The sequence below is a fragment of the Anopheles gambiae genome, chromosome 2 (assembly GCF_943734735.2).
Source record: "Anopheles gambiae chromosome 2, idAnoGambNW_F1_1, whole genome shotgun sequence".
Classification (NCBI taxonomy): domain Eukaryota; kingdom Metazoa; phylum Arthropoda; class Insecta; order Diptera; family Culicidae; genus Anopheles; species Anopheles gambiae.
In genome coordinates, this window is record NC_064601.1 from 105,966,870 (window position 1) to 105,988,462 (window position 21,593).

Below are 21,593 nucleotides of genomic sequence, written 5' to 3' on the forward strand. Positions count from 1 at the left end.
AGAGGTCTTGTGAGTGATGTTTCGACACAGATGTCGCACGTGAAGTAACATCCCGAACAAAACGCCGTGAATGCGCCTTTCAGTCAGCGCTTTTGTGAAAATGAATTAATTACATTAGTCAAACCCTTTCTATTTACGTGACACGATGTGACACTAAGTTGATTATTATTAAGCTAATATATCATCTATTTCTGTTTGGAAAAAAGGCTAAACAGTCCGACACCTTGTCATCCGGACTGCGAACCTACCCATACTGCCCCACGTGTGTCGAACTGTTTATATCCTTCATCATTTATTACAACCAACCAGGACATGCACCAGCTCACACCATCATTGAATTAACTAGCAGGAAATGCACATCGTCCACTACACATCACCATTTAATACGACGTGTTCGTGCTGCATTAGTAATGCAGTGCCCCATCAAAACAGATGACCCGCCCCGGACGGATGTAGAACCTATATATATATAAGGATTACACAATGATTGCACCCAATCAGACATCTCCTTTCAAGTGCAAACCCGCGATGAACCTACGGCAAGTGCATAGAACCGTACGGGCAACGGTTCGCTCTGTAGTGCAAACGTTCTGCGAAAATACAAGCCTGCACGGGCTGCGCTACGTGTACGGGGAAGCTCGTACCGGAGCCACAACGACTCCTCACAGTAGAATGTTGCGCATGCTTTGGCTGCTGGTGTGTATGGTTTCTATTGGCTTTACCATGATTATGGGTATGATCGCATGGATGCGTTTCCGGACTACGCCCACGATCACCACGATCGAAACGATGACGTACCCGATCTGGAACATACCCTTTCCGGCGGTGACGGTGTGCAACATCAACAAGATAGACAGCCGGAAGGCGAGGATTATTATCGATCGACTGTGAGAATTGGGTTCTCTTCCGGTGTGTTGTTACTCTGTACCACAATCGCGCTCTTTCGTTGCAGAGTAAAGGAGTACGGGATGAGTGAAGCCAACGCCACCGGTCTGCTGATAGCTCAGGCTAGTCTCGTTAACTTTGAAGCTGTCAACACCAGCTACCTCGAGCTGGAATCCGTCCTGGGACGCATGGGCTGGAACCCGGACAAGCTGCTGCTAGAGCTTACGCAACCGTGCGAGGATCTGATCAAGGTTTGCTACTGGCTCGGGTCGGAGATACCCTGCTCGAAGATCATACGCCGCACACGGACCGACAACGGTTTCTGCTGCTCGTACAACGTGGACACGACGATGCAACCGTTGGTGCTGCAGCAAAATCAAAGCGACCCGCGGACACCCTACCGTCCGAGGCGACTGTCCGGCGCTGGGCGACATGTGGGGCTTTCGATCCTCATTGACGTCCAGCCCGACACGTACATGGCACCGACCAAGTCGTACTATGGGGCGGAGGTGTACATACACGATTCGAGCGACTTTCCGTCGGACGCCGACTTTGAGCATGTGGCACAGCCGGGGTGGGATGTGGTAATGTCCGTGATTCCACTACCGATCGAGAGCAGCAGCACGATGAACCAGGTGCCGGAAAGCATGCGAAAATGTTTCCTTCCGGAAGAGAGTGGCACAAACGGCAGTGATAGCTTCAATCTGAACGTCTGCATGGCGGAATGTCGTCTGCGGACGATACTGAAGCTATGCCACTGTGTTCCGTTCTACTATGCCGACCTCAGTCGAATATATGGTAAGTAGGAAGAATGTCGGATTTACGCGTGAGTTGCTATCAAGATATTGGAGGAATTGTTTGCTTTCAGGCATGGTGGAGGGAAGAGATGTGGAGATGTGTGCCCTGAAACATGTGGCTTGTTTGCACTATTTTAGAAGTAAGTCACACTGATCTTTCGTAGATGATATCGCAGGCTTCCTCAATGTATTGCTTTGCTCCAGGATACTTTTACAGCTTGCGCACGGACGACACCTTGGACCCGGAATTGGATGACGTAGAGTTTGGAATGGATTGTGATTGCAAACCACCTTGCTCCGTGTTGGTAATGAAGCAATCAATTGTAGTGGAAGTATTTAATCCAAAATGATCTCTCTGCTCTCAATTTCCAGAACTATAACGTGCAAACGATTGTGAGTCAACGGACGACGAAAAGCTTCAAGTCGGCCAACTTGTAACTATTCATACATTAATTACAAACAATGGAAGTCACTCATTCTGTAATATCTTCTCTCCCGTCTTTCCAACAGTGGCGGAAGAAACGTCTCCATGTACGCCACCCTCAACGTGCACTTTAAGGACATCTACTGCGTGAAGTACAAGCGCGACGCGTACATGACCTGGGACTCGCTGGTCGCGACCTTCGGCGGCATCTTTGGACTCTGTATGGGCGGTTCCGTGCTCAGCATCGTCGAGCTGGTGTACTACTTCACCATCAAACCGTTCACCGTGCAACGGGAGGCGAAGAGAGCGAAGCGCAAAGGAGGAAATACGCTCGTCCATCGTAAGGTTACCGTACTTCCGTACGCCGCACGGTGGGACGGGATGGCTCACCTTCCTGTGGGATATTTTTCCCGCCGCAATGTGCTGGCACGGGAACGAAGCGCCGGCAACAAGCTGCCGGTGTGTGTGCCCCAGCAACCGGACATCATTGCTCGGGAGCCCGAAACGAACAGGATTTCCTTCATTTATTAACGTTGGAGATACTTTACTCGACGAATGCTTATTATTTTATTTACAAAAAAAAACTTCGTTTGCTTAATCCGCATAAACACGATACTCAATACAGGCTTGCAGTTTGTTAAGGGGGGAGGCGGCAGTCAAACGTCTTATCAGCTAAGCGGCTAAGAATGTCTCTTACGCGGCATGTTAATGTTAAACATTGTACGATTTAAGGGGCAACAGAGATGCGTGAAGCGATGAAATGTATCCCACAAAGGTGTGGGACAAAAAGAAAATGATAGCATTACTGCTTATTTACACACGATGGAATATGAGGATTAATGGAAGGGAACAGATTGCCACCGTGCAGGACGGAACCACAAGCCACAAGCGACACCTAACTGTGGGAGAGTTTGTCCCGTTTGTTTCGCTTTCCTATCAGACTATCAATCTTACTCAAGTAACAGTCGGCAAAGTGCCACTACCATTGCCTTATCAACTGAACGATTACGACTAAGTTGTAGCGCTTGTGTTATGATTATGATGATGATTGGATGCATTTGAACGATTGATCACTCAGCACGCGTCAGCTCAATCCAGCTGTGCCTTATGGCCGACGTAGTTGTCGAAGAAGGCGGCATCTTTCTTGCGGTGTCGCAGCTTGGCGCACGCCGCCAGCAGCGAGCCACCGAGCACGCACAGCAGCACGCAGCAGGTGGCAAGCAGGGCGGACAGGACGGACGTCTTCATGCACGTTTCCGACATATCTTGAGGTTCTGCAGGGCGACACGGAGTTAGCGTTTAGTGGCGTGAGCTACAAAAGCAACTTCCTGTGCTGTACTTACTGGCAGAGGTGATTGATTCCTTCTTCGCCCGGGCTTCCTCATCTTCCTCCTGCAGTACGCGAAGCGCCTGGAATAGGCTAATGTTGTCCGAGAGTGTGGTGTTGACCTGCGGTTGAACGGCCTCACGCTTCGTGACGCCCTTTAGATTTCTCCAGTGGCAAGGTTGACTCTGTGCGCGAAAGTGAGGAAACCCCTAATTAGCAACACGAACTGTATCGGCCACTGTATCATTAGATGACGTTGGCAAACCTACCGGACACCGGCCGTGACACATGCGCACGTCACACTCGATGTACAGGGCGGGCGATCCTGTGAAGCGGAACGTTTTCATGTACGCGTACACCTGCGTCTCAAACACGCCCGTATCGGACCAGCTGCCCCGGAAGCGGGAGATGAGCTTATCGTCCACCGGACAGCTATAATGTGGGGAAGATGTCAGAATAAGATCTCTATCGCCACTGGTAACTCAGAGATGCTCTTCACTTACCCATACTCATCGATCAGCTGTATCCTTTTGTTGGCCCCGTTGTGCGCAAAGCAGTCATTTACCACGATGTCGAACCCATCGTACTTGCTGCGCATGTAGATGATGAGCGTGAGCGGATCGCCGACACGTACCGGCCCCGTTACCCGTGCACCGTTCGTACCGTAACCGTTCCGGATCTCCATGTAGCACTCGGGCGGGCTAAGCGTGAACACTACCGGGTTTCCCGTTGCAACTCTGTAACCGTTCGAGGGGGGGGGGGGGAGGGATGGTGGGAGAATAGAACAAACAACACGGTGAGAAGGAATGATGTGATAAGATGACACTGCATTGGCACACGACCGACTTACTCGACGTCGAGAAAGGGAAAGGTGACCGTTTTCCAGAAATCGTAACCATACTCGCAAGTCACCTTAAAGTGCTCGTCAAACTCTTCCTCGATCAGTGGATTGTACTGCACCGTCACCGTGTTCCACATAAAGTTTTTCTGCAACCGAGATAAGAATGTTGGGCGCACGGTTTTTGAGTAAAGTATAGTCATGGGCATGGTGGTTTGGTGAATCACTCGGCACGTACCGTTGGGTTCTTGCGACTATCCTCGCCGATCGCATTCTTTCCCAGCGTTCCGCAACGGTTCAGCTGGATGAAGAACTCGTAGTAGTCGCGCCCGGAACCGTTGATGTACATGCAGTCGGGATCGTATGCATAGCCTACGGGGTGGGAAGATGATTGTAAACGCATTAGCTACACCGACGCTTGTGGGACACTTTTTGCGCCAGATCACGTACGTGTTTTATGGGCTAATGCAAAAAACGGGGGGTTTGTGTTTATTCGTGTGTTAAGTCCCGTAATGCTAAGCAAATGCGATACTTAATACGATAGCAAAATCCTTTCGAAATGAAATTCCGTTTCTGTCTTCAAACGTTGGGAGTAAGAGCACGAAGACCTAAAAGACTCATAGAGTCATCGTGTTCAACACCGTTCTTCAACATTCTTTTTAGACGTGAAGATCTTGAACTTGAGACGACGTTGAACTCTACCCTTTACTTGAACATGTTGTACTAGATCTTATCATAACATCAAATAAATTATTACTTTTACCACAGATATATCATCTTCCAACAACGAGATATGAGTGTACATTGAGCATTGCATAATATTCATTATTTATGCCACCCTTGAGAACATTCGGTGCGACCCGTGACCCTTTGTGCTAAAATATATTTTACACTTCTGTGCCTATGTGCTTTGATTATTTGATTATTAAACGCATGTTCTGGCACTTTTATATAGAAATGTGAGTAAGTTTTTTTAATATAACGAGATTGAAATCAACTGTGCTCTTAAGTTATTTAATATATAATAATATTTTCAATAGTTTTGATGTGTAAGCGCAAGTGTTTGTAGCTCCATGTAGCATCCATGATGTTCAAAGTGATTGCATCAGTATCGAAAAATTCATCATTATTGAGGATAGCTTTTTTATAGAGACTTTGAGCCAATTGGCCTCATTTGCTTCTTTTTTGAAGATAGCTCACTCTCACGAGTAAATATATAAGTTTTGAGTAACCCAAATGAGTTTGACATCGCTGCCATAAAATATCACAGGCTTCGAACTCTGTGACCTTAAGACATTTGAAGATGCTTGATTAATTTACAGATAAGCCAGGTTTGATATCAACCATAGTACAACTAAATGTCTTGTTCCTTTGGATGGCTTGCAGCCGAATTCTCCAATTAAGTTAAGTTGATGACATAAAACATAAAAAATTTCACCATCACTTACCGGATGAGTAAAGAAGTCCATTGAATGATCCATTAAAGCCAATACGAATCTTCATGTAATCGTCCTGACACTCTGCTTCGATATCTGAGAATAAAATAATCATGAATAATCATTTAGAACACACATTTTCACCAAAAACCAAAAGCGAACCGAAATACTCACGCTGGACACGGGTGTTGTTGAAGCGATAGCGCCGATTGTAGTCCCTGTCCCAGGGATCCGGACGCCAGGCAGCATCGATATCACCCCCGTACACCGGCGGTGGAGGCAACCGGGGATGAGAGGATTGCAGCGCAGTCAGAGGTATGTAACCGGACGTATCCGACACGTAGACGACCTGATGATGAGTCAAATGTGGGGGGGTAAATACGGAGACGTAAGTTCAAGCGAAACTCCCCCAACGACGCATGTGTGCCATCGTCCCCCTCGGTTGCCATTAGCTAAGCGACAACTCGCGTGGCAGGCGGAGATCACTATCAGCGATAACCTTCTACCCACTACTAACAAACGTTCAATTAATTGCTCTTGGAGCTACTGGTGTTCGGTGTCTAGCCTACGGTGACTAGCTTTCGGTGCTCACGGACACGCCATTTCGAATGCTGTTGAACCTTTATGTTCAGCTGAGAGAGAGAGAGAGAGAGAAACACCGCAGGCCCCTGTCGAAAGGCTCCCTGGAGCTTGCTCGAGGAAGGAAATTGCGTCAGGAGTGTGGAACAGTTTTCCAATTCCAACCACCACCAGACGGGTGGTTGTCGGTCGCGCTTTTACATGCAGCTCCACCGCCGGACCTTGAGCTGTGACGGAACGAGCTGTCGGTGAACGCAACCGCACCGTTCGCTCGGTAGGGCGTGAAATTGATGGCACTTTTCCGACAAATAAAAGTCATCGGCATTCCACATTCCGACGCTTGCAGTGCGAAATTGCTTTCCATCCTCACCGGAAACCGGTCGACACACCGATCCTTGATGCTGTGCGAGGGGCGCATGTTGTCACCGAAATTCGCGCATCTTGTGTCTTCATACTGCGAGTGTCTTAACCCAGAAATATTTGTGTGTGTGTATGCTTCGTACGCGAAACGGTAACCTACACGCATGAGGAACGACGAAACCGAAAGTAAGAAACGTCCCATCGCCCAACGCCCCTGTGCGAGCGTTTTCTTTTCAGGTTTTTCCTTTGCACTGCACACACCCAACACACTCACGTACTGTTCGGCCTCTAGGCCCGTGCTGTTGGCCAATTTTCTTGGCCACAAATTTATCTTTCCAATCAGAATAGCACCGAAACCTTCATTTCGGATGCGCGGCTTCAGCACGAGGCCACCACGGTATGGCATCTTGGCCACCGTGCGTTCACGACACGGCGGTTAATTAAGATGGCGGGCTGTGTGGCGGCGTGGAAGGGTGGAATGTGGCCAGCCTTTTGTTTGTTTTCGCCAATAGTTCACTAGCCACGGACGGGGTAGGGAGACGGCTCATCAAACATGAGCGCGGGAACACGGTTTACTGCTCGTGTTTAGTGTTGTATCCGAGGGGGCTCGCTTAAAGTTCACCCTGGACCTCGGTTTAACGCCTCCGATTTTCTTATGGCAGCGGAACGTACGCGTGACGAACGTTCTAAGATTGTGTTCTGTTTCTTTCTGTGTGCAAGTTCCGATGCGTTTGACGAGTTCTCTCTCTCTCCCAGCTCCCACGTTAGAGGGCCCCGCGTGACAGCTTCCGGCACGGAACTTTATTCTGAAGCAGCATTTATTGGCGTTTTGTTCTTTTGATTAACCTGCGTTGTCCAGCATGCTCAAGGTGTCGCTTCTTCCTGCATTAAGCCTCAGCACCTCACAACCCATAATGCAAATTAAACTGTTCCTACTTCCTTGACGCTTGAAGCATTTAATTTGCATTCAAGCTCTGTTTTACTGCAGGGTTGCGAAACTAGCGAATCGCGGCACATAAAACCCATCATACCGTTTTGGTATTTTTTGTACAAGGGGTTTTTTTTCTTAATGCATTAAAGTGTGTCAACTACTCCACCGCTCGACAAAGACAAGGGTGACAAAACTAAAATGATACGTTCGTAAGGCGGTTCACAACCGTTGCGTCAATTCCCGTTACAGTGTTTGACGCGCGCCAGAAAGAACCACTGAACGGAACAGTGAGAATCGATGCCAAGAATGCTGCACTTTAGATGGGTATCTTTGTGATGCAGTAAAAGTGCACGTGCTGTGGGGCAGTGTGCAGCAGTTAAATAAAGGAATTATTGCAACGCGAACCAGAGACACAAGCAAAAACCATATTCAGAAGAATTAGGTCATTTTTTAAATAAAAAAGATTCTGGAAGGCACGGAACGACATTTACTTTATTGAAAGAAAACCTTAAGGAACCTTAATTCCAACGATAAACTGACCCTACACCTCATATCAAAAGATGTTGAATCTTTGATTAAGTGAAGCTTGCTTGGGATTGTTCCCCGAGACACAGTCGTCTACTTGCACGACTTTACAACAAGCCCGTCATGAGGTTCAAACTCATGTCCTCAGAATTTCAATCTCGATTTTGATACGTTTGGCGCACTTTCTAGACACCTTATGATGCTCCTTCTTCTATTTGGCGTAACGTCTTACGCGGACATGCCGGCCTATACAGGCTTTCGTCGAGACTTAATTCATTACCACGTAGCCGGATAAGTCAATCCTTGCTACGGGGGGACGGTCCATTCTAGGATTGAACCCATGAACCCATGACGGGCATGTTATTGAGTCGTTCGAGTTGACGACTGTACCACGGGACCGCCCCACCTTATGATGCTATGTATCACTTAATGTATGATCAGATATAGCCCAGAAAAAAAGATAAGATAAGATAGATCACGTATATAGCCATGAAAGTACGCTAAACGTATCAAATCGTATGAAAACCCCTTTAACATGTAAGGTAGGTTTAGAGCGGTACAATTGTTGAGCTACATCAGCAAAGCATAGCTTGACATGTTTGAACCTTAACCAATAGCTAGTAGTAGTGAAAAAAAAAATCATTCAGATTAGAAACAAACGCTTTAAAATGTGAATAAAAAGCCATTGCATCATATAAAATGATATCCAATTAAGGTTTGAATAAAGCAGATCACAAAAGTGAGATGGATGTTAATACACAAAGGCTTTAAAAGACAAATCAGGATTTCATAATTCTTACATCTAGCAGAAAAACGACGATAATGAAAGCTCATGCAGATGAAGATCTAGTGCACCGATCTCCCAAGACTTTTGGCTTTGAAAGTTATATAATAAAAATAAAATCCAACGGTACACCTCTAAAGGATACAATTAAACGCACAGTGAACAGAGGAACGAAACACCAAAACCCCTGTACCAGTAATATGTTTAAAACACCTCATCGAGTGTGGTCAGCAGCGACAGACAAACGTCTTACAAATGGCATTGTTACCACTCTCGGCATGCCTTTCGGTGCTCATTGATCGTGTAGAAGAAACCAAAAAAAAAAAAGAAGCCTGATGCTTTTTACACAAAACAGAACATAAAACTCCCAAACTGGGGACCACCGTCCCACCCCGCAAAGCACTCTCTTCATAAGAGCCTCATTCTTTCAGCCCGCAGGTACGCAGCACACGAAGACGCGCGTTTGCGTTTAGTAAAGCACACTAAACCACCGGACCGGAACTAAGATATGCGGCTGTCCGGGGGTGATGGTGGTCGTGGTGGTGTGTTTTTTTTATGCTTCTGTGTGTCTGTGTGATTTTCCTTCTTATGCACTCAGCACAGTTTTATTGCAACCGTGCACGATTGTCGATTGGTTGGCGCGTTCGGGTTATGTAAGAAGCCACACACGCGGTTAGCTCACTGACCGTTCGGCATCGTCTGGGCAGCTCAGGGGGGTTTTTTTGTTTGTAGATATGCCCTCTTCATTGCTGCACCACTTTGCCCTGGTTAATGGACGGGAATGACCCGCGCGCAGGGAAGTGTATCAATTATAGACTCTCGCTTTCGGAACCACTGCTCGATCGCTTGCAGTTTTTTTTTTTTTGATCATCTCCGTCAGCTGGCCCCCATTGGCACTACCAAACACCCGTTAACAGAAGAGGGGAAAAGGATGCACCGGCAAACAAAACCAACAGTATTCGCACCAGTCACAGTCAGTGGCAGATGATGACGGTGCGGTTTAATCCGATAATCGTGCTGCCAGCTGCCGTGTGGCACACCTTGGCCGTGACGCAGTGACACAGATTCGCCGGTTCGGGGGGGCTTGCCGTTGCGTCGGTTTTGCGGACTTACCGGTTCGCTGCCCTCGTGGGAGAGTGCCTCGCGCGAATTGTTCGCATTGTCCAGCGGTGTCGGCTGCTGCACGACGACATTTTTCTGGCGAAGAGCGCGGAATGGAATGGAAAAATCAAATTTGTCATCTTTTGGAATCGAGTGAGAGAGGCGCCACAACTTACCTTGCCACCGCTAATGCTGCCCCGCTTGCGCTGCACTTTCGGTGCAGCGGTGGAGGATGGGTTGATGGTGACCGTCGCGTCCCGGACCGGGTTGGTACCGGTGGTCAGCGCTCCTGTTGGTGCGGTTGAGGGTAAACCGGCCTGGTTGGTGCTGTTGATGGGCTGCTGAAAGCTAACCGGCGAGATGGTGGTGATGCCGGTAACGCCGCTCGCTAGCTGCAGGATGCAGAGTGTCTGAAGAGGGGAGAAAGGCACATTTGTATGAAAAGGGAAATAATTGGTTCCAAGACCAAAAATGTGCTGGTAGAATGGACATATCAGCATAAGCATTTGGGAGATCATTCGTTGATCAAATCTTAGTATCCAAACGCAGAAAACACTCACCAATACACCACTAACTTGTGCACAAATATTCATCACTTCTTCACCTGGCAACAATTTTATCAACAAAACTCATTTCCCTGAGCGATAATCAATATAAAAGAAATGCTCAATGTTAACCAAACGCGTAAGTTAAAGTCTCGAAAGCCTGTATAGGTCGGCATGTCCGCGTAGGTCGTTTACGCCAAATAGAAGAACCAATCGTGATCTACATGTCAGATTTGCTACCAAAAAATGTATACTGAACATAAATGAATGACTGCTCGTTATGCGAGATCTTAGTCATTAAGAGAGGTATTTCTTGAGTATTTAGATTTTCTCGTTATGCGAAAAACTCGGTACTAAAAGGTACTCGTTATGAGAGGTTCCACTGTATTATTACACTTTACTTTTCGAAGAACTACAGACAAAATGATAAATGCAACTTCAGGCTAACTAATGCATCACGTACAGCTTATTTCCAGAATTAAACATTAGCTTATCGATTTTTCATATTGTATCGTTTTAATTCTGGAAATAAACTCTCTCATGAAAAAAAAAACTCAGGAACTAATAAGGAACAGGATAGTATAAAATTGATAAATTTGAGCTCCATTTTACTAGACAGTAAATTAATTGTTTTAAGCAACCAGAATAGATAAAAATTGCTCATATATTAAATGTATTTGGCTGGTGAAATTACGGCATTCGACTAACAAGAATTTTCGAGATCCTCTAACGTCTTTAGAACGCATTTACCGCTCATCTGGGAAACAGACTGTACACTAGCCAACACGTGAGCAGCTTATTGAATATTTGTCTCATAATTTTAATCTATCTAGTAATACAGTTTGATTCCACCTGTTCTTATTTTATGTTTATGTTTATGTTTAGTTTTAAGACTTTTACTGTATAATACATTTTATATTTTTTTAAATATTTCTTTAATAATTCATTTTATGCTAGATTCCTGTTCTTGACAAATTGGTATGAACATCTTTTTGATGCAAACAATTACACGACAAAGTTGCTCTACATTCCCTCTACAAATATTAAGGACTGTAGAAAGAGCTTTGCTTTAATATTGGATTACATTTATACTTTGCTTTTATTATAATAACTTTACTTTGTCTTTCAATTGTAGCGTTCTTTTTGAATAAAAATGTATTTGAAAAAGAAATTGAAAAAAATCCCTAATTTTAAGACACCGAAATACAGTTCTTCTATGCAATTCAACGTGAAATATCTAAGCTTCTCCTGAAGAAATGGTCTACACAGCAGGAGCATCGGAATGAGTTGCAGCTTCGACCGTCCCAAGTTTGCCTTACTAATTCATTCCATGCACACACACACAGGCATGCAAGCACTCGATCGCTACGGCTGGATGCGTCGGGTGGATGGGTAAAGTGTATCGGCTGCTGGTAGTAGAAAACCACCCACTCTCCCTTTGCTTCGACATGAACTAATAACTCACCTGTGCCGCCACGATGATGAAAGCACACCGGCCCAGATGATGTAACCTGCGAAAACAATGAGAAATATTTGGCATATTAGATCGCATTGAACTCTTTTTCCTGCTAGCTTTTTGATCGGTCGACCCCGGAGCTGATCTCGCTCGGAAGATCAGCGAGACGGGGAACCGGCCGCCAAGGGCCACGAAGAGAGAGAAAAAAATGGGAATACGAACGCAAAGGTGGGCTTTGCTTTTACGACAGTGCGCTTGCTGGCAGGCGCGATTCATGCCGCGATAAGCCGGTACGCACGGATTTGTGTGAACAAGATCAGGTACCGGAGCGCATCGGTCAACCCCCTCCCAACCTTTCCCTCCCGAGCTGCATTAATCGCGTTGCGTTTTCCCCGCCTATGCCCCCCCTTTTAGCCTTTGCTGACATCTGCAGCTCCACTATGACCCAACCGACGTTTCAAGCGCGGGACGTTTATTGGGCGGATATTATCCAAGATTTTTATGATCCCCTTGTCTGCCGACCCTTTTCGGCTGCAGCTTCCACCCGTTGCTGCAATGCGAAATGGCACAGGAAGGGTAATTATTCATTGAAGAATGAAAAAAAACTGTGGGCAAGCAAATAGCAAACGCTGCCGGTTGCTGATTGACGTGCCCTGCTGCTGCTGCTGCTGCTGCATCCGTAGAAAGTACTGGTAGGTGAAGCCATGTTTTCTTCTCCCCATTCGCGTCCCCAAATGCTATCGAATGCGCCACCACCAAATGTGCAATCAATCATTGCGAACATTGAGGCACGCGGCACGTCCCAAAACCCGATGTGCGGTGTGCTCAACGGGATCGCTGCCAACACACGGCGGGCAAACTGTCCCATCGCTCAATCGGACGGCACCGGGACGGCACCGAAGAAAATCCACGACCACACAGCCCAACAAACAAATTGCTGGGTTGGGTGTGCTGCAACCCCCTCCCCTCCCCCTGCTGCATTTGCTGCATTTGATTACCCACTTTTCCAGGACAATTTTCCAATCGGGCGCGGTTAGGCGGTTTGACCTGCTTCCGCACAGCCGGAGCCCATAATTCAACAGTGCCGTGCGACACGGCAGCGACATAACTGCTGCGTTTCGTTACACCACCGCATCCGCATAATCGTAAAACAGAACAAATTACGACGCCGGTTCGTACGGTGCCTGCCGCCAAGCGCCCACGCCGAGTGTAAAAAGAACGTGCCGCCGTTCCGTTCTTTTAACGCCGCTGTGTGCGCGAAGAAGCTGTAAGCGCGACGTGCTGGAAAACGTCAGAGTATTCTTGTCTTAGAAAATCCATCGAAAAGGGCTGAAGATAAGCTGGAGCAGCTATTATGTGCTGTGCAGGAATGCTTATATTTAGGTCATTCGGCCGTTTTTGTTTTGTCTTATCAAACCAACGTTTCGGTATCGAAGGCAAATGCCTTTGGGCGCATAATTTACACTCGGAACGATTTTCGAGGCGTTAAATGGACGGGCAAAACCACGGCGGGAATAACACAATGCATTTTTGCTTAGCTCAGGCGGAAGGTGTTGATTGTAAGCCTCGTCATAAGCTCGTGAGATAATTTTGCGCTCCGGCGAAAAAGATACAAATCTCCTATCGGACAGTCGGACGGTTTTGCATGTGAAACCGGATATGCGCCGTTTAGCCTTATTGCTAGAAGCGTAATAAACGCTCGATTTGAATTTTTAGCTTTAAAAAGAGGAAAACAAGTTCTTAACAAGTCATTTCTTTTCGATACCACAATATAAAAACTCTTTCTCTCTTTCTCTTATTGATCTTTTTCGTCCTAGATAGCCGACCACCAAATGGCGTCGTGAGCAAGTGGCTGCTCTTTCATTTCAAAGATGGTGGGTTCGATTCTACCCTGAGCACGACATAGTTTCCCTTTGTCTAATTATCGGACAAAGAAAATTAATGCAATAATAAAGCTAGCCCAAAGTATGATTTGCCACACACAGAGCTCTCCGGAAGTGTATGTGTTTGCTAACTGTGGTGGTGCCAGCAGGATAGCTTTTTCCATCTTTTATTGCATCCGCCGTACAGGACCCCTCCTGTGATTACAGCGATCGTATAATATAGTTAGCTCTATCAGAGAGCCACCCCTTGAGTGGCTGTTAAATGCGACTTTAATCTAATTCACTCTCCTCATCCGCACGTCATCATCGGTGTGTCTTAATCCGGCATCACTAAAAAAACGTAAAGCAAAAAAAAAACACACACACAACTTCAAAATGCTCCACCACTTCCCACTTCATCTCGCTCAGACGGGCAGAACGCCTCATCCGAGTTCCTTTATGTTTCTGAGCGGTTGTTGTTTTTTTCAATTACCGCAGCGCGTCAATTCATTTCCGTTGCAATTGCTGCGGTTTGCGCAGCTTTGGCGCATTTCTTTTGATGAGCGGATGAAGCCATCTGTTCTGGTGGGTTGGTGGGAGGATTTGGGGTGGATTATAGAAGAATCCTCCTGGGGGGAGAGACACCATGAAGTGGTGGTAAGTTTAATCTGCTTTGTCTTGTTTTTCTTTTATAATTGTAACGTTCTAACCAGCAGTTAGCAGTAAATGGAAAAGAGGAAAATTAATAGAATAATCTGATGCTGATGAAGGCAAAAATGTCGTTCTATAAATAGAATTGTTTTTTTTTTGCATATTCAACAAGCTTTTCTTTTAAAAATAAGCAAATATTAATTTTAGGCTTAAGACCTCTTCAATATTGTCTAAAATTTTTGTGGAATATTTCTAAATTTTCCAAAGATAACACAACCTGCAATTTTTATGCCTCTCATATTCTTCGATGTTGTTCAATATCTAGCGGTACAGCGGTAAGATTGCAATCATCTGCTTCGCCAACCGTTTTTTTTCCTTTGCATCGATGCAATCGATCCGAGCCAACAGCGGGGAAAGCGCGGCACAAGTTATTCGTTCTAACACAAAACGCTGCTAGAATGTACCAGCACCAACCAGCAAACGGTTCGATCTAATCCAGCTCTAAGCTCACACCGACCAACAACGGGCGGAGATAATCGGTTCTGCTCATCCGCTCGAAATTTCCCCCCGAACGCGAGCATTTAATTGGGTACTAACGAAAATCGAACCAAGTACCGCGGTTTAAAGAACTCGCGGCACCTGTTCTAGCTGGATTACTCGCCGAAGATGCTCGCTTAGGGAAGGGAGCAAGTTATAAAGTACTGTTAACATAATTCGAATGATGTTTGGGGTTCTGGGGTGGGCCGAACCAAATGTGCGAGACATCGGATGGGTAATGATGCACGGTATGATCCGCGAACGGCGGTGGCGACAGCGGGCGCCTTTTTACATCTCTGTTTGCTGCACAAACGGGGCCAATTAAAACTGTATCCTATTCGCTATGGTTTCGGGAATGTTTTCCCGTCTCAGAACGGAAGTGTAGAAGGCAAGGCTGCGCTAAGATGTTTTGCTTGTTTTTTTTGTTTAAATCCTAAAACAAAGGAACGAGCATTTTTTTTAAAACGTGCGTGAATTAATTATAAAATATCGAGAACAAGCTTTTTCATTTGCTTTTGTTGTGAGCAGGACAGTTGGGCTGTTTCTGACATGCGATCATTTCGTATTCTATCGAGCGATAGTAATCTACAACCGTCCTAAACGTACTCATTAGCATTAAGCTTAACGCTCGAGTTTAAAGCTTAAGCTCACCTTTACGAATCGAACAACTTAAATGCGCCCACGGCGGCGAACCTTCCCCCGGACCAACCAACCGATCGCACCAAATCTACGTAAAATGCTGCCCCAAAATGAAACGACGATTAAACATTAGCAGAACGTTAGCTCTCCTCCCTGGCTTATGCTCGCTTTACTTACCTGCTGGATTGAGTCATTTTGTTCGCTTCGATTCGATGTTTTCCACAAACCGTTGTGAGCCAAACCGTAAATCAAACACCCAAGAACTGCAATCTTTTCTCCTTCCACAGCTTCCCTTCAACGGCACACACCCTTCCTGCTTTCTTCACCTAGAACCGATCCACTCTTCCGGGGGAAGGAATGCTGTCGCCACACATAAACACACGCACACAAACCGTTCTACAAATTGTGCACACTCCCGGTGTGGAAATGTGTGCGCCTCTCTTTGCGGTAAAGCCTTTCGCGCAGGAGAAAATTATTGTCTTTTAAATCGTCACCATCAGCGAACCCACCGTCACCGTGGGTAGGGAGCCGTCATCAACGCACAACGGCATCGCACCTAGCGCACGAAGAGCGGAGCGTGACGAAAGCTTAGTCTTGGTCGGTGAAGCGGTCTTTAGAAGGTTCTGTTGCGTTCGGCTGCACCGCTAGAACACTTTTCACCGTTTTGCACCCCGCACGCTTTGCTCTGTCTGACAGCGGAACCTCTTTTTATTTGAAGAAAACTGTGTTGGTTTAGGGGTTTTTTTTTGTTCGCACTTCTTTCAACTTCAGTCACAATCACAATCAAAACGACACACCAAACGGCAGTTCGTTAAAATTAGTACGCTCCGTTCCCGAACGCTTCCAAATCTCTGGTTCTATTCTGCAGCGTTTGCATTTCTCTCGTTCTCTATCTCTCTCTCCCTGCCAATGAGTGATGGCAAATAAATCAATCGCCTAGCAGTCCGGGCCCGTTCGTAAGGGATGCGGATTTTCACTTTTCATTGACGTCCTTCACACACACCGTGCCGCCGTGCACATTCACCGTGCGATAGCCGCGTCCAACCGCTCGGACACTACACAGGCTCGGTAATTTATTCACACCCATACACGGTTTTGTTTCACTGCACATCCACAAACAAGACGACGCGTGGGGTTCGCGTTTCGCTGGTCGGCAGCGTATTGCACAACAGCCGCTTGGACCGGGACCGTCAAACTAGGCTAGCAGTAGGCTAGCCCCCACAAACTGGCGCCAAAAAGGGTAGAAGCAGCGGTTCGTCGTTACCGCCAGCGCGCAAGTCTTTCGATGTCTTTCGAGGCCCCTACACTGTTCGACACCGTTCGTTCGCTTTCGTCGCTAGTTGGGATTTTGGGGTGGAAAATGCTCATCCGCACCGATCCGCACTCGCTCGTCGCCGGCACACAACTGCTGCGCTGGGTGGCGACGCCGAGCGAAGAAAACCTTCCCGGGCCACCCGCTCACCGGAGGGTGGTATCCGGAGCACGCGAGCGCTAATCGGTAGCCGCTGGTGGTGGTGGGATCGGATTGGCGGTTTTCGCGCCCTGCCGTTGTTGTTCTTCTCTCATTTTCCTTGCCATTTGAAAATGAAGGGCGGAAATGACGCTACGATGAAACGATGAATGGAACAGTGCTTGCAAGGGGGGAGGGGAACGGAGAACTAGTTAGCCGAAGCGTTAGGAATGCTTATGTTTTTGGCATGTAGCGACAAGCTTGCAATGCTGGTTGAACAAATTAAAACATGTAGCTGGAAAATTCATCATTCGCATTATCATTCGACAACCAGCGATTGGGAAGTATGTGAACTTGATTCATGAATCGAATCGTATCTTTAATTCTTCTGACTAATGGCGGTAAACCGATACTTTATTTAAATGATTCATCTTTGAAGATTCATGCCAAGAATTCTTCTCGACAAATTCACGCATCACATTACTATTTAATGTCTATTGAAGATGTATAATCAGAAGGTAATTAAAGAAGAGCTCGAAGGCATGAAGATTACCAAATGAATATTTACTTCCAATCAGCTGAAATTATATACAAAAGCGATAAAAACTTATTGAGCAAATCGTTTAAATTTTACAAAATAATTCATTCGACGCATCGCAACGCAATCCAAAAACGTGTGACAAAAATGCAACAAACGCTGACCCAGTGCTGCGATTAGCTAACAGCATCATCATCAGCATCATCAGCAAACAGCTGTCGCAACCACGCGAGCTCACAAATTTATGATAATAGCGGTGGCAGCACGCGAAATGCAGCAAAGTAAAAGGATAAACCACCTAAAACGGAGTGCATGAAACTGTGGGCGGACTGACTTCGACTTGACCTACGGAGTAGGTAGCATCTAGAAGGAAAGAAAAAAAAACAAGTCCAATGCCACCACCACAATCACTTTTCTATGTTTATCAATCACTCCCAGCGTCCTCTTCATCTGTTTTTCATCCTTTTTTGCACAACAATCTCGTACCGCACACGCACGCACTTTGTTTCCTGGCGTGATCGTATCGATCTTCTCACGATTGCGTTCCCTTTGTGAACGGGTGAGTGATGAGTTCGTTCGAACAACATTTCCCATCCTTCCGACGGTTTCACGTACAGCACGGTGGCCGTATAAATTTTCCATCCAGCGCACAGCAGCAACGTTACGCGTTACAAAACGACTGCCCTGGTCGTGCATTTTCCGTTCGATCTTGCTCCGCACACAGGCTGACATTGACACCTAGTGCTGCTTGGGCGTGTATGAAGGTGTGAGACGTGACCTCATGGCGCTGTCATCTTTCGACCCCATTCGACCGTACGTTGACAAATCGATACCTATCATCCATCATCCGCATGTACGCATCTGAAAGCTTCACTCGCGGTGATGGTGCAAACGGTCGAATAAATCGCAGGCCACCCGTCAAAGCCTGCCCATTACTTGGGAAATCGGTCCACCGCTTGGGCGTAGACAAACGGAAAGCACCCAACAACAACGAAACATGAAACTCACAGTGCACAGTTTATCAGCTCGTTGATGAATCAATTAGCGACGAGAGGATGATTTTAAGATCTGCACGGCCACGGATCGCTCGAGGTGGATTGGGTAAAGGACCGCCCGCGGTTCGTCGCCACAGCTCGAAGGTCATTCTCATGAGCAGCTCACCCAAAACGCCCTTAGTCATAGTGCCGCCGGACGGCCGGCGCACGTCAGAACACACGCCCGAGCTAGAACAGATCGGGATTGTTGTGTTTCTTCTCTTGTTTTTGTACGCTCTGCTTTAATTTTTTCGCGGCGCCCGACAAGCTGGAGAGCTGGTAAAGAACGGCAGAAAAAAAGCTACCCCATCCCTGATAGCGCTGCTTAACCATAAGAAATCATTCTATCTGCCAGCATGCAATTTAACGCGAATCATTCGGCCCGTACGGTGAGAAAATTTCTAATCTGAACCTTACCATCTCGCTCCCCGTACGCGAATCTAGCCAGCTCGCCGAGCCAAGCCCTTTCCGTTGTCTGTTACGTTGAGAACGGTACGATAAGGCCGGTTTAATGGCTTCTTTTTTGCTGCTACTGTGTTATATTGTAGTTCTATTTGGAACGGCAACAGGTACAATGTTGCTGCAGAACTGCTGCAGCTGAAAATTATATCCCATAAAGTCAGCGATGCAGTTGACAGCACAGCCGCAGGTGTCAAATCCCCCTATTGTAACAGAGAAATAAAGGGAAAAGGGGTTAATCTCGGAAATAGCTGCCCCTTTACAGCCCTTTAAATGTACAAATAATGGAAGGTTTTCCTCAATATGAGCTCGATATTTGGGAATGGAATGGAACGTTCATCACTTTGAGCACAATCATTACTAATATCATAAGGTATAGTACTAAGATTCTTCATCTCGGTATTGACTAAGATTAGTCACTAAGCATTGCTAATTAAGACGATAAGATACAGTAATATCACTTAAAAATGAAAATACTTCCAAAATATCGACTCAATTCCTAGTTCAAACATTTCAAGATGACAGTTGTGAGCATCATTTTATTGAGCATTATCGCTCACAGCGCACGACGCTTCAACACCCCCGGTTGGTAGAGAAAGGCAAAAAGCTGCAACCTTCAAACGCTGGGACCAGCTTCAGCCCGCCCCGCGGAAAGGTTCTGGTCAAGAACGACCCACTGGACAATTGGTGGCGTCGGTGCGGAATCATTCGCTTCTTATTACCCATCCGAGATTGACGCTGACCGGAAAATATTAATTATCACGTTCAGATCGCCGACGAGCGGGGAGCTAGCAGCGTCTTCAAAATAAGATCTCGTTTTTTGTTTCCTCTCTCTCCCCGTTTCTCTGAGGGAGCTCTTTTTGTAATTAATTTTTCACTGCATGCTACCGCCATAATTGAAACGCGCGTGCATTAGTGCACACGATTTGTCATGGGAAAACAGTGCCGATCGATTCCGAGTGCCGGGTGGAAAATTGTCCAGAACTGTTTCGATCGCGAACTTAGCTTTGAACCTCGATTCGGCTAACCGATTAGTGCTCACCCGTTTCTTGCAAGGGCTTTGCAGTGTCGCGGCGGTAAACAATGAAGAAGCATCGCGCGTGTTGATCACGCACATTGTTGCGTTCGCTTGAATGGGGCGACCCAATTAGGGTGGAAGGCTCTGTAGCCAGCGCATTTAAATCCAAACGACTTATTCTTCAGCCGGCAAAACCTTCACTTCCGCGCGCATCTGCCGGTTCCGAGTTCCGAGATACTATCTGCCCCTTGGTTTGAGGGTCATCGATTGGGGTTGTAATTCTTGGTTTAAGGTTTCATCAATCCGTCTACAGTTACCTTGACACGGCCGCGTGCACGCTACCCAGTATCGAGCAGATCAACGAGACGGTGAAGAACAGGAACAGTGCCAGAGCGGATCTGTCTCGTTCAAGGAAGGTACCGATTAGTGCGTGCAGATGCGTGAGGAAAAGTGGTAGCAGCTTACCGATTTGCATCCAGCAGCTTGAGCCAGATTTGAAGGCAAATGCGCGTGAGGGTCACCCACAGCAGCATCACGGTTTCGAGCACACAGCCGGAAAGTTTGATCGTCTGCATGACGCACGGCTTCCAGCGCTGCCAGACGGTTGCATTTTCCGACGTCGACGTTTGCCGGCTCGCGTACGGGATCTGCTCCTTGGTGCTGTTTTCCAGCAGCGTCCGCAGGTACTGCAGATGCGGACAACGTTCCACCGCACAGGAACAGTTCATTGCTTTTTGTTTTTAATTTTAATTTAGAAAACGGATAATTTTGTGTAGAAACTGGAGAAACGTTCTGATTTCCGCCGCAAAACTGTCACTGGTTGGTTTGCAACATCTTTTGTTTGGAGTGAACGGAGCACTCCATAGGCTGCTGTGTTCAGACCTTCAACAGCAGCCGGAGTCGGTTGCGCTGCACGGTACTGTGCTGCCAGGCAACCATGCGCTCTTGAAATGGTTGTGCCAGCGCGTTTCCTTATTGCTCGCTTAGCATACAATCGATCGCCTTGGAAAGTAGGAACTACCCGGAGAAGAGCTTCAGAACGGGCGTGGTACGCAAATGAAGATGAAAATGGTGTTCGGGAAATGGTTTTGGGGGTTAGAATGCCGAGCAGTTCTTAGGTGTAGAATGATGGCGCAACCGGCACATCCTGTGATACAATGTTATTATCATTTAAACAGCGAACGCTCAGCAGGAAACATAGCTAATGACGCTAAAGACGAATAACAAGTTGACTTTTCATTTGTCCGTCCTTTTGTAGGTTTTGTAGTTCGTGTGTAACATTCTTTGTATAGTGTAAGTACTACTGGACTTAAAATCTAGAGATATGTATAACCAGTGAGAATGAAAATGTGCCGATCTTAATTTTTAATTCATATTTTCTTAGAAAAGGTGCTGCAGCTTTGAAGTTTCTATCCAA

At 46.6% G+C, this 21,593-nt stretch overlaps 3 protein-coding genes across 5 annotated transcripts; 1 reads left to right on the forward strand and 2 right to left on the reverse strand.

Moving 5' to 3' along the window:
• The first annotated feature begins 534 nt into the window (after positions 1–534).
• Positions 535–2,649, forward strand: LOC1270353 (pickpocket protein 11). Its single transcript, XM_061640533.1, has 6 exons — positions 535–887; positions 953–1,671; positions 1,754–1,822; positions 1,887–1,987; positions 2,055–2,116; positions 2,193–2,649. Exons 1-6 carry the CDS (start codon positions 673–675, stop codon positions 2,635–2,637), a joined length of 1,611 nt encoding a protein of 536 aa, XP_061496517.1. The 5' UTR covers positions 535–672; the 3' UTR covers positions 2,638–2,649.
• Positions 2,650–17,104, reverse strand: LOC1270352 (cuticlin-4). Of its 3 annotated transcripts, XM_061646967.1 has the most exons (12): positions 15,855–17,104; positions 11,998–12,043; positions 10,164–10,397; positions 10,000–10,083; positions 5,882–6,056; positions 5,720–5,803; positions 4,510–4,643; positions 4,284–4,420; positions 3,937–4,170; positions 3,703–3,865; positions 3,450–3,618; positions 2,650–3,380 (listed from the first exon to the last, which is right to left on the reverse strand). In XM_061646967.1, exons 1-12 carry the CDS (start codon positions 15,869–15,871, stop codon positions 3,196–3,198), a joined length of 1,662 nt encoding a protein of 553 aa, XP_061502951.1. In that variant the 5' UTR covers positions 15,872–17,104; the 3' UTR covers positions 2,650–3,195. The 3 variants fall into 3 exon arrangements, with proteins under 3 accessions (XP_061502951.1, XP_309038.3, XP_061502952.1); XM_309038.4 differs by lacking the exon at positions 15,855–17,104 and having other exon boundaries at positions 11,998–12,084; XM_061646968.1 differs by lacking the exon at positions 2,650–3,380 and having other exon boundaries at positions 3,456–3,616.
• A 2,557-nt stretch (positions 17,105–19,661) lies between these two features.
• On the reverse strand, positions 19,662–21,048 carry LOC1270351 (uncharacterized). The gene is made up of 2 exons (XM_309037.4): positions 20,642–21,048; positions 19,662–20,574 (listed from the first exon to the last, which is right to left on the reverse strand). Exons 1-2 carry the CDS (start codon positions 20,902–20,904, stop codon positions 20,490–20,492), a joined length of 348 nt encoding a protein of 115 aa, XP_309037.4. The 5' UTR covers positions 20,905–21,048; the 3' UTR covers positions 19,662–20,489.
• Positions 21,049–21,593: the final 545 nt, after the last annotated feature.

Bases quoted from the DNA above. Each gene is read 5' to 3' on its own strand.
- LOC1270353 (XM_061640533.1), top strand. From the start codon at position 673: ATGTTGCGCATGCTTTGGCTGCTGGTGTGTATGGTTTCTATTGGCTTT. The intron at 888-952 runs GTGAGAATTGGG...CTTTCGTTGCAG, and splicing joins AGGATTATTATCGATCGACT to AGTAAAGGAGTACGGGATGA. The intron at 1,823-1,886 runs GTAAGTCACACT...GCTTTGCTCCAG, and splicing joins TTGTTTGCACTATTTTAGAA to GATACTTTTACAGCTTGCGC.
- LOC1270352 (XM_309038.4), bottom strand. From the start codon at position 12,084: ATGCGATCTAATATGCCAAATATTTCTCATTGTTTTCGCAGGTTACAT. The intron at 10,398-11,997 runs GTGAGTTATTAG...TCCCCTCTTCAG, and splicing joins TCATCATCGTGGCGGCACAG to ACACTCTGCATCCTGCAGCT. The intron at 5,804-5,881 runs GTGAGTATTTCG...TTTTATTCTCAG, and splicing joins CAACAACACCCGTGTCCAGC to ATATCGAAGCAGAGTGTCAG.
- LOC1270351 (XM_309037.4), bottom strand. From the start codon at position 20,904: ATGAACTGTTCCTGTGCGGTGGAACGTTGTCCGCATCTGCAGTACCTG. The intron at 20,575-20,641 runs GTAAGCTGCTAC...TGAACGAGACAG, and splicing joins AAGCTGCTGGATGCAAATCG to ATCCGCTCTGGCACTGTTCC.